A 16,923-nucleotide genomic window follows, 5' to 3' on the forward strand; every position below is an offset into this window, starting at 1 on the left:
TTATCAAGTGCTCTCATTTTTTGCCCATTGCATGTGGGGATTGATCATGAATTTTTAACCCTCTTACATGATCTATAGTGAGTGGGGTCCTGTGTAGGATGAAAGGGGATTGGAGATCTAAGTATACATACAGCTGATTCACTTTGCAGTACAGCAGAAACGAACACAACATTGTAAAGCAATTTTACTCCAATAAAAAAATTGTTTTAAAAAAGGAAAGAAAGGGGATGATCCTTTCATATCCTTCACTGAAAGGAGCAAGATAACACCTTTCTACAAGGAAACCGGCTCCTCTTGCTTTTAAAGGGCAGGAGGCTCCCTTCCCAGATCTGGAAGTTATATGACTAAGGGTAATGTTTGAAAGAGTCTGAGAAATACTAGTGGAAAACTGTGCTCTTCTTCAGCTCCCTGGACTAAGGAAACAGTAGAAGCTAGAGCAGCGAGCAACAGGGAGCAGCCCATACATCTACCTGTGGATATAAACTGTGTCCCCAGAAAATGCCAGACAGCATTTCAGGAATGAGACAGGTTCTTAATTCCTCCTCTCTGTACCATTTTAAAGAGATAGCAAGAGGAAAGGGGCAGGGGCTCTCAAACGTCTCTAAAAGTTTCTGGGTGTCCTCTGGGATGGAGAAGGAAACACAAAAGGAGAAAAGAAAATATCATGGAGGATGATTTCTCTGGAGTGGAACCCACCGCTCACCCCCACCCTCTAACTAAATCCTACCATTTAATGCCCAGAGTATTCCATTCCCCCTGAAAGCCAGGTTCTTCATAATTCCTCAATTACTATTAGATCTAGAAATCTACACATAAATACAAGCCACCTTCCTATCATCAAAACTTCTAGGAAGAAAAAATACCTGGTTTCCTCCTCCGCCACCAAGACCACCACCCCCATCAAAGAGTCGTAATACATTGTTTCCCTTTTCCTCCGTCACACTTTCCACCTTCCCTGGGGGAAGGGCACAGACGCAATCCGGGCCCAAGGTGTCTCACTGCTGCTGGGAGTCCTCCCTCCCAGAGGGCAGCCCTGCGCCCTGGCACGTTGGCATCTGCAGCCTGTCTCGTCTCTCCCGCCTGGAGTCCTTGTGCACTGCGACGATGCGCTGGCTTCCCAAAGCCGCAGTGGATTGTATAACCACATGGTGCACGCCTGAAGGACAGCGCGGTGAGCCTCCCTCCTGGCAGCATCTGTTCAGAGTCACTGGTGTCAGCTAAAAAGAGACCCACCAGGCCGGCGGGACCCGAAGACTCTAGGGGAGGGAAGGGGCGAAGCGCGCTGTCTGGACAACAGCACTGTTGGCAGGCGGCGGGGTTGGTAAATCTCTCCAGCAGCAGTATTTAAACCCGAAATTCTCTCTGGAGAACCGGCGGTGAAGGACGGTGAGGAGCAAGCGGAGTCCTACTGCACCAGCTTAGTGTGGATCAAACAAAGGGGGATGGCGCGGAAACTCAGAATAAGGGAGGGGGGAGTTGGAATTTCTCCCCAGCGAGGCCTCTCGCGAAAATGACAATGACATATCCGCTCCTCTTTTCAATTATGTAACTCTCATACATTTGGAAGAATATACATGAACATATACTTAGGACGGCAGAAAAGCTCTAAATAGACTAAAAAAAAAAAAAAACTCTAAATAGCTTTAGCTCAGGGTGCATCTGAAGTCTTAACAGGCTCTGGTTGTCACCTGGCCGCGTTAGAGGGTGTCATCCTAGAGGTGGGACCCACCGCGCGGACAGCCGGGTCACCGCCGGGGACGCGGCCCTCTCGGCTCGGCAAGGATCGCCGCAAGCCCCTCGCCGCGTCGCGGGGTCGGCTGGACCTACCAGTCCGCAGGCTGCAGAGCGATCTGCCCCCTTCACCTCCCCCACCCCGCGAACACCTGGCCCGCGGTTACCTGCGGGGCCGCCAGTCTCCGCAGCCCATTGGCCGGCTCCCCGGCGCCCTTGCCTTTGGCGGCGGGGAGATGCCCGAGCGCCGGCGCCCGCGCCTCGCCGTCCGCGGGGCCCGCGCCGTTCTCGCTGGGGCCTTCATCCGGCGCGGGGAAGAGCCCGCAGCGGCGCTGGAAGCGGGCGACGAGCTGGGAATCCTGCAGGCTCCAGAGCAGCTCGGCCATGGTGCTCCGGGAGCGCCGCCGCCGCCCGCTGCCCTCTGCTCGCGCCTTCCCTCCCGCCCTCGCCCGCGCGGGGCCGGGCGCTCGGGGTGGCTGGCGGGCGGGCGGGGCCCGGGGCGCCAGCCAACAGGTGCGCCGCTCGGGTCCTAGCGCCCGCCCCCCGCGCGCGGACGCCCAGGTGTTCGCCTCCACCTTGCGCAGGGCACGTCCGCGCTCCTGTCCTTCCGGCGGGCCCGGGCGGACTCGGGTGATCTCTGGCGTCCGGCAGGCTCGGAACTGGGCGAAAAGGTACAGGTGTCCCCACCCCTGTCGGCTGGTGCGTAAGTGCCGCCTAATGGGGAGCGGCCGCGCACGTGTGGATCTGCCCGAGTCCACTTGGCGCGCACCGGCCGATCGCTTAGGGACCTTCCTGTTCACTGTTGAGCTCAAAGGGAGGTCAGATTTTCCATCCCCCCGACTCCCCGCATCCAGCCTGTGGTCTCTGCCTTTGCCCACTTCCGGCAGGGAGCGCGAGCCCCGCTAGAGAACATTTTTTGAGTTCTTGCCAAACTCTACGTGATGTCGCGTCTCCCCACAGCCCCAAACTTCTGCGACATTGCTCAAGAACCAACCGAGTGGGTTTCAAGCGGATTCGAGTCATCCTCCGCGTCCCCGCCCTTGCCCTTGTGATATGACAACTGGGGAACACCTAGATACTTGGAGAGGAACACCGATTCTTTCTTTCTTGGTGTTCCGTATTAAGAAAGATGGTGCTTGCCCCTCCCCCCGACTTTTTTTCCCCCCCACTCTGCCTTTAGACACTGGAGACCCAAAGAGAACAAGGTGTTGAAGGATCTGGAGGAGGAGTTGACTTCTTCCTGCACCAGCGCGGGCTTTAGATATCTCAGCAGAAGAGCAAAGAAAACATCCTGCCTGCCGACCTTGGTTTTGCCTCCTCCTTCCTGAATCGTCTAGGGACACTACACTTCCTCACAGAGAAAGGCAACAGTCAAATTAGGCCCAGCTGACCAGCCTGCAAGGAAAGTGCAATTCAATCCTTCTGTCTTCAGTCTGCAGCTGAAGGCTGGGGTTTCCTGGTAGCCCCCGTGTAGAGCTGCTAAGTATTTGGTTGCACATATGACTAGGGGGGCACACCTGCACATCACCGACCTTGTTTATCCAGTTGTCAGTTCAGGCCAGGAAGTCTTTCGGATGTAGCCTTCAAGGATGATGTGTTCTCCCTTGTGTCTGCGTTTCTGCTCTTCTTCCCAGTCCTGTCTGGCAAGCAAGATCAAGGTGGCTGAAAGAGCAATAAAATTCTTGGCAAATAGCCGTTTTCTACTTCATTTACAGAAGAGGCACGGAGCTGCTGGCCCAATCAGGCTGTGTCACACAAAGATGTTCAGTCCTAGAAGCAAAAGGCTCCTCTTTCCTCCGCTGCGGTCATTTACAGTCATTGGGACCAAATCCTGTGGGGTTTTCTCTTTATTTTTGGCTGTGCTGGGTCTTTGTTGCTGAGCATGGGCTTTCTCGAGTTGTGATGAATGAATGGGGCTACTCTCTAGTTGTGGTACCTGGGCTTCTCATTGCAGTGGATTCTCTTATTGCAGAGCATGGGCTGTAGACGTGAGGGCTCAGTAGTTGTGGCACATGGGATTTAGTTGCTCCCCAGCATGTGGAATCTTCTGGGACCAGAGATCGAACCCGTGTCCCCGGCATTGGCAGTGGGATTCTTAACCACTGGACCAGCGGGGAAATCCTGTGGTTCTGTTTTTAAAGTAGGAATTGTGGCTTAGGATATTTTCTTATTATATGATAAAGAAATATGCTTCCCCATGAAGACACTTAAGTGATGTAGCTCCCAAATTTGATGTTGCGATTTCCCTTTCTCCCAAATAGTAAAGAGTCAAAGCCAAACATGGCATATGGAGCACAAGGTTAAAAAAAATACATATTCAGACAAGTCATTTTTATCTCCTTGGGGACCAGGTACTAACCCCAGCTTCCAGTGGCTTGTGACATCACTGTGGGCCTCAGTTGTCTTCCCTGATGAAATGACATTCCTCGCTTCTTGTGTGTGGCAGTCCTTGTCTTGAGGCAGTATCACACCATCTCCTTCTTTGTCGTCATGGAGCTTTTTCCCTGTGTGACTCTCTGTGCCCACATTTCCCTCTTCTTATAGGGACACCAGTCCTAGTCTTTGGATTAGGGTCTATTCTAAACCAGTCTGGCCTCATCCTAACATGATTACATCTGCAAAAATTACATTTGCTCCACATTCACAGGTTCTGGGTGCACGTGAATGTGGAGCAAATGCTATTCAACCCAGTTAAGTATCGGGTTGGTCAAAAAAGTTCCTTTGGGTTTTTCCCATGAGATGTTATAGAAAAATATAAGTGTGTTACAAGTTATAAGCTTTTTGGCCAACTCAGTTCTTATTCTGTGCCAGGCATGTGCTGAGTACTTTCACACCATAACTAATATAATCACATTTTATCCTCCCAGTCCTCTGAAGTAGTCACTCATCCTTCATGTATTTGACAATTAAGCATGTACTAATTAATGTCAGACACTATTCTAGGACTGGAGATTCATCAGTTAAAAAAACCAGAGCTCCTAGATCATGAAACTTATATTTTAGTAGTGTTAGTTATTCAGTTGTGTCTGATTCTTTGTGACTCCATGGATTATAGCCCACCAGGCTCCTCTATCCATGGGGATTCTTCAGGCAAGAACACTGGAGTGGGTAGCCATGGCCTCCTCCAGTGGAAGCTTCCTGACCCAGGGATTGAACCTGGGTCTCCTGCATTGCGGGCAGATTCTTTACCATCTGAGCCACCAGGGACAGCTATTTAAAAAAAAAAAAAAAATTAAAAAATAAAAATTAAAATCAAATAAATCTGTACTTTTAGTGAGTGACAAATGCCATGGAGAAGAGTAAGGTGGTTGGGGCAGGAGGAAGACATGCAGGTAAGATGGTCACCTCCAAGAAGGGGATATTAGTGCAGAGACCTGGAAGAAGAGGAGCCAACTTGATCCAGATCAGGAAAAACAGCAGTCCAGATAGAGGACACTGCACTTGTAAAGGCCTTGAGGCCACCACAGCTTGGAGTATTGGGTGAACCACTGGGAAAGGAACCACCTGATAGTGTTGTAGGAAGGGGGAGGCTCCCCATTAGGGCCCCAGAAGTGGGCTAACACTTGTCTAACACTCGGAAAAGAATTGTCCGAGGAGACACGTGCAGACGAAGCAAGAGATTTTATTGGGAAAGGGCACCTGGGTGGAGAGCAGGAGGGTAAGGGAACCCAGGAGGACTGCTTTGCCACATGGCTCACAGTCTCGGTTTTTATGGTGATGGGATTAGTTTCCGGGTGGTCTTTGGCCAATCATTCTAATTCAGAGTCTTTCCTGGTGACGCACGCATCGCTCAGTCAAGATGGATGCTAGCGAGAGGGATTCTGGGAAGTGGACAGACACGCAGTGTCTCCTTTTGACCTTTCCCAAACTCTTCCGGTTGGTGATGGCTTATTAGTTCCGTATTCCTTACCAGGATCTCCTGTCATAAAACAGCTCATGCAAATGGTTACTAAAGGGCCTGGCCAGGGTGGGCGGTTTCAGTCAGTGTGCTTCCCCTAACAGTAGGAGAGGCTTGAGTACAAGGATTGTCTTAGGAGAGGTGGGGCCTTGTAGGACCAGTCCAGTTCAGTCACTCAGTCGTGTCCAACTCTTTGCGACCCCATGAATCGCAGCACGCCAGGCCTCCCTGTCCATCACAAACTCCTGGAGTTTACTCAAACTCATGTCCACCGAGTCGGTGATGCCATCCAGCCATCTCATCCTCCTGCCCCCAATCCCTCCCAGCATCAGGGCCTTTTCCAGTGAGTCAACTCTTCACATCAGGTGGCCAAAGTATTGGAGTTTCAGCTTCAGCATCAGTCCTTCCAATGAAGACCCAGGACTGATCTCCTCTAGGATGGACTGGTTGGATCTCCTTGCAGTCCAAGGGACTCTCAAGAGTCTTCTCCAACACCACAGTTCAAAAGCATCAATTCTTCAGCACTCAGCTTTCTTCACAGTCCAACTCTCACATCAATACATGACCACTGGAAAAACCATAGCCTTGACTAGACAGACCTTTGTTGGCAAAGTAATGCTTTTTAATATGCTATCTAGGTGGGTCATAACTTTCCTTCCAAGGAGTAAGCGTCTTTTAATTTCATAGCTGCAATCACCATCTGCAGTGATTTTGGAGCCCCAAAAAATAAAGTCTGACACTGTTTGCACTGTTTCCCCATCTATTTCCCATGAAGTAGGACCATTTAGACTATAATAAATAATAAAGAGTTAGGGACTTCCCTCATAATTGAGTCAGTAAAGAATCTGCCTGCAATGCAGGAGACCTGGGTTCAATTACTGGGTCAGGAAGACCCCCTGGAGAAGGAAATAGGAACTCACTCCGGTATTCTTGCCTAGAGAATCCAATGGAGAGAGGAGCCTGGCAGGCTACAGTCCATGGGGGTCACAAGAATTAGACATGACTTAGTGACTAAACCACCACCAAATTGTAAACTGAAAGTGTTAGTCACTTTCACTTTGTGTCCAACTCTTTGCAACCCCATGGATTGTAACCCACTGGGCTCCTCTTTCCATGGAATTCTCTAGGCAAGAATACTGGAGTGGATTGTCATATACTCCCACTTTACAGATGAGAAAAACTGAGGCTCAGAGATGGGAAACCTAACCAAACCACACAACTAAGTGCCAGAAGGAGGATTCCACTCAGGTTTTGCTGACTCTGTTACTAAACCACATTCTATTCCTGGAATTTATCTTCACTCTTTACTTTTGTATTGAAAAGTGTTCCCAGTGTGTAGTGAGTGCTCAATAAACACTTTGGGAATGTTTTTCTAGACTAAGAGTACACCTCACAGTTTTTTAGAGCTTTTGGACTCATTTGTAGATTTTTGCACGTTAATTCTACAACCCTCAGAGACCAGTTCCAGAAACTGGAAAGAAGTGGGGGGACGGGGTAGGGCACAACTTTCTAAAGAATGACATAGCCTGAGGACGCAACATAAACCGATTAGAATTAAATGGGTCCAAGAGGGCAGACAAGTCCACTTTGATTAGACCTTTATCCTCAATCGGCAAGCTAAATGACACACCCAGAGGTTCCAGGACAGTCCCAAGTCACCACCAAAAAACCAAAAAGTGGGCGGTAGCTGGATTCCTGGAAATCTCCACTCCTTGCCCCAAATAGTTGGAATGGTCCTCCAACCGGAGAAGGCAATGGAAAGTCACTCCAGTACTCTTGCCTAGAAAATCCCATGGATGGAGGAGCCTGGTAGGCTGCAGTCCATGGGGTCTCGAAGAGTCAGACACGACTGAGCGAATTCACTTTCACTTTTCACCTTCACACATTGGAGAAGGAAATGGCAACCCACTCCAGTGTTCTTGCCTGGAGAATCCCAGGGACGGGGGAGCCTGGTGGGCTGCCGTCTATGAGGTCGCACAGAGTCGGACACGACTGAAGCGACTTAGCAGCAGCAGCAGCAGTCCCCCCACTCATAAGCCTATGAAATTACCCAGCCCATAAAAAATAACAATGCCACATTTCAAGACATTGCACTTGTCCTCTGCGATGGCCGGCATTCTGTCTGTGGAGTGTGTTTCTCTCTGAATAAATCTACTTCTTACCTATCACTTTGTCTCTCATTGAATTCTTTCTGTGATGAGACATCAAGAACTTGAACTTTATTAGGTCCTGAAACCAGGTTTGTGATCTCAGTGGGAAAACCGTGGGGTTTGGCTGGGTTCGAGTCCTGGTCTTGTGGGCTTGAGTCCCAAACTGAGGTAAACAGTTTCAGTTTTATCTCTTTTTTTTTTTTTTTTTTTAAGAAAAGAAAACTGAGACTGAGATGTAAAATGATTTTTCCTAAAGTTAGAGAATTTATTACTCTTTGCAGCATCTGCCATTTCTCAATGAATTTCCTTCTTCATCTGTACCCAGGGGATGAGAAAGGAATGAGAGAGGAGATGGCAGTCATTTTTGAGCCACATGACCTGGCCCCCTGACCAGAGCCAAGTTGACCCTGGACTGTACACCACTTGATCACAGTTAAGATCATCAGATGCTTTCTCCTTGGGAATTTGGATTCACAGACCTCTGTCAGTATCTGTTGAACTAGGGAGAAGGAAATTTACAAAGTGCAGACCATGCCATGGGGCAGACAAGTGGTCTTGTTCCCGAATCCAAGCTCAGTCTGCTCACCACACAACTAAGCCAATAAGCGGGAGACTAGGTGTTGAGGCAAGAAACAGGGACTTAATTCATAAAACTGGCCATCCTAGAAGGCAGGGTAGTGTCTTGAGTACCATCTTATGGGGAGGGGAGGGAGGGTGTCTGCATGCCAGTTTCTTTTATAGAATAGAGGAGGTGAGAAAGTAAAGTAAAAAGGCCATTCATTTTGCAAAGTACCTCTTGATTGGGCCAGCATCAGGAAGGGGATGTGTTAATTTCTTCTTTTCTGCAACCATTCACAGGTGGGCAGGGTCAGAATGTCTCCCTTCCTACAGAACAAAGGCTCTTCAGTTTAACATTGGGCAGAGAGGCAGGTTCCCTGAGGCAGGCCATTATGTATGCGATAGCTAAAGACAGCATCCTTTTAGTGATTATAATAACAAACGCATGGAGAAGGAAATGGCAACCCACTCCAGTATTCCTGCCTGGGAAATCCCATGGACGGAGGAATCTAGCAGGCTATAGTTCATAGGGTCGCAAACAGTTAGACATGACTTAGTGACTAAACAACAACAAAGATATCTATTCATACATTTATACTTATATAAATTTCTAAGGCCTGTGTGTGTGTGTATATATATATATATATGTGTGTGTGTGTGTGTGTGTGTGTGTGTGTGTGTGTCCACAATCCCCCCCTTTTTTTTAATTTTACAATTTAAAAAATCTGAGGGCAAACATGTTTTCTTATGATCCATTTGGTTACCAAACCTGAGATGACCTGAATTTATTTGCTGGTGAAATAAAGACTGTTTATTACCCCCAACCCCCCCCAAAAAATAACAAGAGCAACAGTTAAAGTCAAAGATGCTGATGCTGGGAAAGACTGAAGGCAGAAGAAGAAGGGGACCGCAGAGGACAAGATGGTTGGATGACATCACCGACTCAATGGACATGAGTTTGAGCATGCTCCAGGAGATACTTAAGGACTGGGAAGCCTGTTGTGCTGCAGTCCATGGGGTTGCAAAGAGTCGGACACGACTGAGCGGCTGAACCACAACAAAGTCAAAGAAACAGATCCAACATGGAGTCAGGTTTCACTCTTCCCTGTTACCGTCTTACTGCTGAGCGCTCACAAGGGAGAAATAAAGCAGACAGACACAGAGAGGTCAGGCAATGCAGGCAACGAATCTGGAAAGACAGCTCCATGTGGGCACCTTGTTCCAGTCCTCGTGAAGGTCCTCCTAGCCTGGGTTCCTGAACTGCCCCTGAATCCTTGGTAGCAAATCCCCCATGTCTTTTACTCATGACCTGAAGAGTCCTAATTCAGACAGCCAGGAACTGGCAGAACAGGGAAACTGGAGCAACTCCTCACCTTCAAGTCACCATCAAGTGATTACCAAAGCCCTGCCCACGTCTTGCTGCTGGAGGTTTCATCTTGCTGCAATGGAAACTGCAGATTCTGACTCCACCTCAGTCCCTCAACATGTTGGAAAGGGCTTCCTAAGAGATTAGGGAACACAGTGAGTCTATTGCTATTATTTCACCTCATGGTGACTCAAACTGCTTCCTGGGCTTAGGGAAATCAAGTCACTTTCTTTGGGGAGGGCATTCTGAAATCCAAACAAACTTCTGGCATGGAATCCTTTCAAGATTTGCAAACTACTATATATGTGAATTTGTTTTCTGGCAGTCTTTTTAAAAATGATAATTTATATCTTTGCAGATACGTAAAATACTCAAGGATTAATAACTTTAGCAGATTAAAGATGTATCATTTGTTGACAAATTGATCAAAGCCCTGGGCTCCATGGACTGTTTAGATCACTGAGATTTTGAAATGCAAAGCATAGAACTCATCCTCTACTTTTCAGGGTGCTTTTCTTTAACTAATGAAAAACACTTTTTTCTATTAAGATAGTTTCAGTAAATCATCAAACAAATTATTTTCTTGAGGCGGGGGGACCTTTTAGCTGGGAGAAATTTCAGCTTAAAACCTTGCTTTAAAAGAAAACATTTACAGGTGATGTTCCTGTAGAGTGGGAGGTGGGGGAGGGGGCAGAAAGAGGGAAAGAAGTAAGAAGAAAGTCTAGGAGTCTTGAGTTTCCCCTGCAGCAAACAGTCAAGGAATGGTCCAGTTTGCACGCTCTTACAACCATGAATATTGATTAAGAGTTTGATTTCAGCCAGCACTTCTTGGTTTGAATCCAGTTGAATCAAACCATATGAGACTAAATAGTTTTCTCCGATGAGTTTTGATGGATTTTGACCACTTTATGAGGAATATTGTAGAGTTTAGCTGGCTCTACCCAACTAAAGAACTTGGGGAAATGGGGATATCTCATGCCAACCAGTTTTAAAGGTCAGTCCTTTTGTCTGACTTATGCTTTGATGAAACATCAAACATTTAATGGAAAAAAGCAAGCCATTTCTTCCACTTCCATCAGGCTTGCATTGGGGTTGGTCAAGCTCATATGCAGGGAACTCCAATTTAAGACAAAGAAAAGATATTTGACTGTTCACAAGTAGTCTATTAGGGTCATTTTTATTTCTAAAGAAATTCCCTGTAAGTATCACTCATTGTTGAGTCTTTTCCGATAATCAGTTTCCGGGACACTTTTATAATATGATTCAGTTTATAAATTCAGTCAACATAACACTTTCCGAGAGTAGGTTTAGTAAGTAGATCTAAGTAGAACCATCAGAGAAGGCAATGGCAACCCACTCCAGTGTTCTTGCCTGGAGAATCCCAGGGACGGCGGAGCCTGGTGGGCTGCGGTCTATGGGGTAACACAGGGTCGGACACAACTATAGTGACTTAGCAACAGCAGCAGCAGTAGAACCATACCACTTAGTTGTCAAAAATTTAAAACCTCATCTACTTTGAAATAAGCTTCCAAATCTAAATGAAGCATTTTGGGTTATACTTCACTCATATATTCAAATTCATGAATCATCTGTAACCTACAGGTGGGTTGAAAAACTTCACACTCATCTCCAATACACATTGTCTAATAAACAAAGCAAGTCCCAGAGTAATATGAAACACTAGGTATAACATGTTGCTATTATGTTTAAAATGTTAAAATACACATTTGTGTGCATGTATGTATTGAAGGCATATATGTGTGCACACATGCAAAAGAACTGAAAAAAGTCTGAGGGACTTGCTTGTCTATCCAGTGATTAAGACTCCAAGCTCCCAAAGCAGGGGGAAAGGGTTCAATCCCTGACTGGGGAACTGAGATCTAGCGGCCAAAAAAAAAAAAAAAAAGAAAGAAAGGAAAAGAATAAAAAAGAAAGAAAGAAAAAGGAGGCCTGGGGTAAAGGTACCCACTAACTAAGAGGAGCTACTTCCTATACTGGAATTTGTTTGAATTTTTCATAGATGTGTATTACTTTTGTAATTTAAAAAGATTTGTTGTTCTTTTGGACTTCCCCGGTGGCGCAGTGGACAAGAACCTGTCTTCCAAGGCAGGGGACAGGGATTCCATCCGTGGTCCAGGAAGATCACAGATGCCAAGGGGCAAGCAAGCCCGTTCACCAAAATTAGTGAGTCGCTGCTCTGGAGCTGGTGAGTTACAACTACTGAACCTGCGCTGCAACCACTGAAACCCATGCGCCTAGAGCTTGTGCTCCGCAAAAAAGACACCACCACGATGAGAAGCCCATGCACCTAAAAAAGAGTAGCCCCTGCTTACCACAGCTAGAGAAAAGCCCACGCAAAGCGATGAAGACCAAGCACAGCCAAAAATAAATAAATCAATCTAAGATTTGTTGTTCTTTTAAAATTCTTCTGACTGGTCAGGCTTGGTAAGTGAGAGAAGCCGGTTTTTAAGATGCTTATACAAATGAGATTACTGCGAGCAATTATACCAAGAGATTACAGTCATTGAAAGTGGGCTATGAGCCACCTGATATTACTAGAATGCCTTTCTCACAAAGCTAGCAACACCCCTGTCAAACTCATCTGATAGACTATAAAAAATCATTTTAAGCGTGTGGTCCAGGGACTTCTGTGGTTCCGATTTGGTGACTTAATAAGTCATTTTGTTGTGGTGAGTGATTGGTGGGCAGTGGGGGATACAGTGTGGAGGATGGTGATCAAGTACCCAGGGACCCTATGGGATCTCCGTGTTCTTCATTATTGAGGACAGGTTAATAAAGTTCCTTTCAATTGAAGCATCTGTAACTCTGACTGGTGTCTACAGTGGGCAGATGACCAAACTGGCCCAAGTGCACAGGACTCCCAGGCCCACTGTGTATGAAAGCCCTGCCCGTCAGGCCTGCCAATTTAGTTTCAGAATCAGTGCTACCCCATGGCTTCAGCGGAGCCATCAGCAGTAGAAAGGCCCCTTGACCACAGTTTCCAGACATAAGTCAGAGCTACAAATACATAGGAAGTGACACCTGGAGCAGAGGCTTGAGTCAAGCCCATGCCATAATTTTAAAAACGGAATTAACTGTGTCTGAAAAAGCTAGGAGGCACAGTGGTAAAGAATCTGCCTGCCAATGCAGGAGACGCAGGATACATGGGTTCAGTCCCTGGGCTGGGAAGATCCTCTGGAGAAGGGAATGGCAACCCACTCCCATATTCTTGCTTGGAAAATTCCACGGATAGAAGAGTCTGGCAGGCTACGGTCCATGGGGTAGCAAAGAGTCGAACATGACTGAACACACACGCAAACATAAAATAATTTTGTGTGAAATATAGATTTATCAGTTCAGTTCAGTCGCTCAGTTGTATCTAGGTTGTTTGCTATCTAGGTTGCTCATAGCCTTTCTTCCAAGGTGCAAGTGTCTTTTGATTTCATGGCTGCAGTCACCATCTGCAGTGATTTTGGAGCCCCCCAAAACAAAGTCTCTTACTGTTTCCATTGTTTCCCCATCTATTTGCCATGAAGTGATGGGACGGGATGCCATGATCTTAGTTTTCTGAATGTTGAGCTTTAAGCCAACTTTTTCACTGTCCTGTTTCACTTTCATCAAGAGGCTCTTTAGTTATTCACTTTCTGCCATAAGGGTGGTGCATCTGCATATCTGAGGTGATTGATATTTCTCCCGGCAATCTTGATTCCAGCTTATGCTCCATCCAGCCTGGCATTTCACATGACGTACTCTGCATGTAAGTTAAATAAGCAGGGTGACAATATACAGCCTTGACGTACTCCTTTTCCTATTTGGAACCAGTCTGTTGTTCCATGTCCAGTTCTAACTGTTGCTTCTTGACCTGCATACGTATTTCTCAGGAGGCAAGTCAGGTGGTCTGGTATTCCCATCTCTTGAAGAATTTTCCAGTTTGCTGTGATCCACACAGTCAAAGGCTTTGACATAGTCAATAAAGCAGAAGTAGATTTATGACTTCTTTTAAAAAATGAAAACTCTGATACCACTGGGTCAAGATTCATAGTAGCCACACTTGCCTAAGCTCAATGTCTTCTGCTTTCTCCAGACAGGGCATTATTCTAGGATTTTTCACAGTTCTCCCATTCTACCATTTTACTTTCTTCCTCCCTTGCTCATGTCATTGTCAGCTTGGTACTTGAAGCACGTAAGTTTACCCTCACTGCATTTAAAACAAGGAAGGCCAGTGCAATTCATCAGCAAAGCTGTCCACTGGGATCCCATCCCTCAATCTCGGGGACTTCCCTGCTGGTCTCCATGCTCCCAATATGGGGGAGGCCAGGCGATCCCTGATCAGGGAACTAGATCCTACATGCTGCAGCTAAGACCTGGCACAGCCAAATAAACAAATAAAAGTAAATACTTAAAAAAAAAAAAAAGAAAAGAAAAGAAAGAAGACACAAGAAATCACAACCTCACCTTAAATCTAGAAGGCAGTGGAGGAGACAGGATACAAATCTGTATTATTAAGTCTAGATGTAAATTTAGTCCCTGGATCTTCTTGCCTTCCTTAGCACAGTTAGTAACTGTTTCATAAATGATCCTATATTTCAATTTTTTTGGAATATGTTTAAATTTTCAACCATCCTCACATTTGCAGCACTTCTCTAAATGTATGTGTACCCATTGGTAATTTTAATAGGGGTATATTGTCTTGCTTAGAAAACAAACACTTATCTCCCCAGAAGAATAATGAACAAAATGTTAATTCATCATTCTGCTTCTGGTGCTTTCTCATGCTTGTTGCCTCCTTTGTACACATAATACCTTTTCCTTTCCTCAATAATGCTGGAGGGCAGAAGGATCTGGCAGTGTGGATTTCAGAGTCAGGAACACCCAAGTTCAAATCCAGGTCTCTTAGTCCTTAGGCAATTCTCTTTTCTTCTCTGAGCCCAAGTTTCACCATCTGTAAAAGTGGGATATCATTCCATACTCTATTTTTCTTGAAGGCTCATTTCATGAAGTTAATGCAATGCTTGTTTCTTCCTTAGTTTCACTGTAACAGAATTTTCTCCAAACCCCTTAAATTTTTTGTATCTGCATCATCATTGACATAGCTTGACTTACATCATTTGGCTTATCCAGTCTGTAAAGTGAGATAACAGGCTTTGTTGAAATACGATAATACCTTGCTTAATGAGAATTTCTGTGGTCAAGGTGCAGTAGAAAACAACTTTCTTGATGATCAGCTGAAGTGATAAAAGGAGGAAAATAGGATAATCAAACAATTTGATTTCTGAACTGCCTACATTAATTCTAAATCACAGAGTCTTAAATGTTATGGCCTTTACAATGTTTTTTTAATCATTGATTTTATGTCCCATTAAAATACCAGTGTATTACTTAGCTAGTAAATACTTGTGAAGGCTTATAAATCTACATTCTTGTCATGAACTGAGTTTATTAACCATGCTAAATACCATTTGTATAAATGAGGTGACTGGTATCTGTGGATTTGGTGAACATTAGAAACAAGGCTGAAAGCAAAAGTGTTGGTCACTCAGTCGTGTCCAGCTCTTTGGGATCCCATGGACTATAACCCCCCAGGCTGCTCTGTCCACTGAATTCTCCAGGCAAGAATACTAGAGTGGGTTGTCATCCCCTTCTCCAGGGGATCTTCCTGACCCAGGGGTCCAACCAGGGTCTCCCACATTGCAGGCAGATTCTTTATGGCCTGAGCCACCAGGGAAGTTTAAGAAAGGAGGCTAGAGAGTTCTTTCAGTTGTTTTGCAGATTGCTTCCACACAACCGAGGTTTTCATTCATAAGAGCCAGGAAATGGTTCCTTTTTTCAATGAATACAAAATCTAGCCTGCCTTAAAATGTCAACTTCTTTCTCTATTCTTGGTTAACCTTTCGCCTTGGTGGTTAGTATCAGGGAAGAGCATAGCTGAATCTGTTCCAATGTCCCTGACCTATGAACAAGGAACTTCACCTGCGTCTCATGGACTTCTGGAAGAAAGTGGCTTAGCCACTGAGTCAGAGTGTGGGGTTCCTAGAGTCAATGCCGCTTCCAAGAGTCAGCAGGCAGGAGTCCCTCTACCACCTGCCATCAGAGGTACAGCTGAGATTGCGGACCTTTGCTGTGTGGACAAAGGGGGACAATTTGGGAGGTTGTTATTCAAGTCAACAAAATTTTACCTTATAAATTCTTTCCTGTGTTTTGGTTTTGTTTTTTTGATATGTCTAAGTTTTCCCTTTATATACCTGCTGGAGGTCTAAAACCTACATTTGCCAAACTCACTCTTGTTAGTCGAGTTCCAATTTATATTCCTTCCGAGAGAGAGGTTGGTGTGATATTTGAAAGTGAGAGTCAAGCAGAAGACTTTTTTGCTCTGAAGCCTGATAAGTCTGTTGTGGAGGCTTCCAGACCATAGACATGGGGCTTGGCAGCAGCTTCTGGGGTGTCTTACTTTGAATCACCCACTTCTTGTGATTCACTGCAGTATCCTAACTACCTATATGCCGTTGATGAATTCCCTACATTCCCCATTCTTTTTCAGTGGATAAAGAGCTTCTCATTTCTGTTTCTTTCTATGTCACATAATACCAAGAGTAAAGTATTAGTCAGGGTTCTCCAAGGAAACGGAAGCAAGGCCATTTGGCCATTTACATTCTTTATAGACCTACATCTGTGTGCTCAGTTGCTAAGTCGGGTCCGACTCTGTGCGACCCCATGGACTGTAGCCCGCCAGATTCTTCTGTCCATGGGATTCTCCGGGCAAGAATGCTGGAGAGGGTTGCCACTTCCTTCTCCAGGTGGTTTTCCCAACTCAGGGATTGAACCTGCATCTACTGTGTCTCCTGCACTGGAGGTGGATTCTTTACCACTGTGCCACCTGGAAAGCTCAATTTATAAATATATGTATATATTTATAGTGTGTATGTTATATATATCACATGTTATATAATATGTTATATATATCACATGTTATATATATAACATGTTACATGTTATATGTAAAATACAAATACACAGATATATAAATGTATCTATATGATTTCTATATCTACATATATCACAAGGTTTATTACAAGGAATTGGCTCATGTGATTATGGAGGCTGGAAGTTTCCAGATCTGCAGGATGAGCCGGCAAGTTGGAGACCCAGGACAGCCAGTGGCATTGTTCCAGTCTGTGTCCAAGGGTCTAAGAATCAGAGGAGGAAATGTATGTGGCTGCTTT

At 45.7% G+C, this 16,923-nt stretch overlaps 1 protein-coding gene across 2 annotated transcripts in view; it reads right to left on the minus strand.

The window, feature by feature from the left end:
- SGPP2 (sphingosine-1-phosphate phosphatase 2) overlaps positions 1–2,168 on the minus strand; it is a 147,335-nt gene extending 145,167 nt beyond the window's left edge. For both annotated transcript variants that reach the window (XM_065927634.1, XM_065927633.1), the window contains exon 1: positions 1,899–2,168. In XM_065927634.1, coding sequence (XP_065783706.1) covers positions 1,899–2,117 — 219 coding nt within the window. In that variant the 5' untranslated portion in view covers positions 2,118–2,168. The remainder of the gene's footprint in view (positions 1–1,898) is intronic.
- Between the last annotated feature and the right edge of the window lie 14,755 nt (positions 2,169–16,923).

This window comes from Muntiacus reevesi, chromosome 3 (assembly GCF_963930625.1).
Source record: "Muntiacus reevesi chromosome 3, mMunRee1.1, whole genome shotgun sequence".
NCBI lineage: Eukaryota > Metazoa > Chordata > Mammalia > Artiodactyla > Cervidae > Muntiacus > Muntiacus reevesi.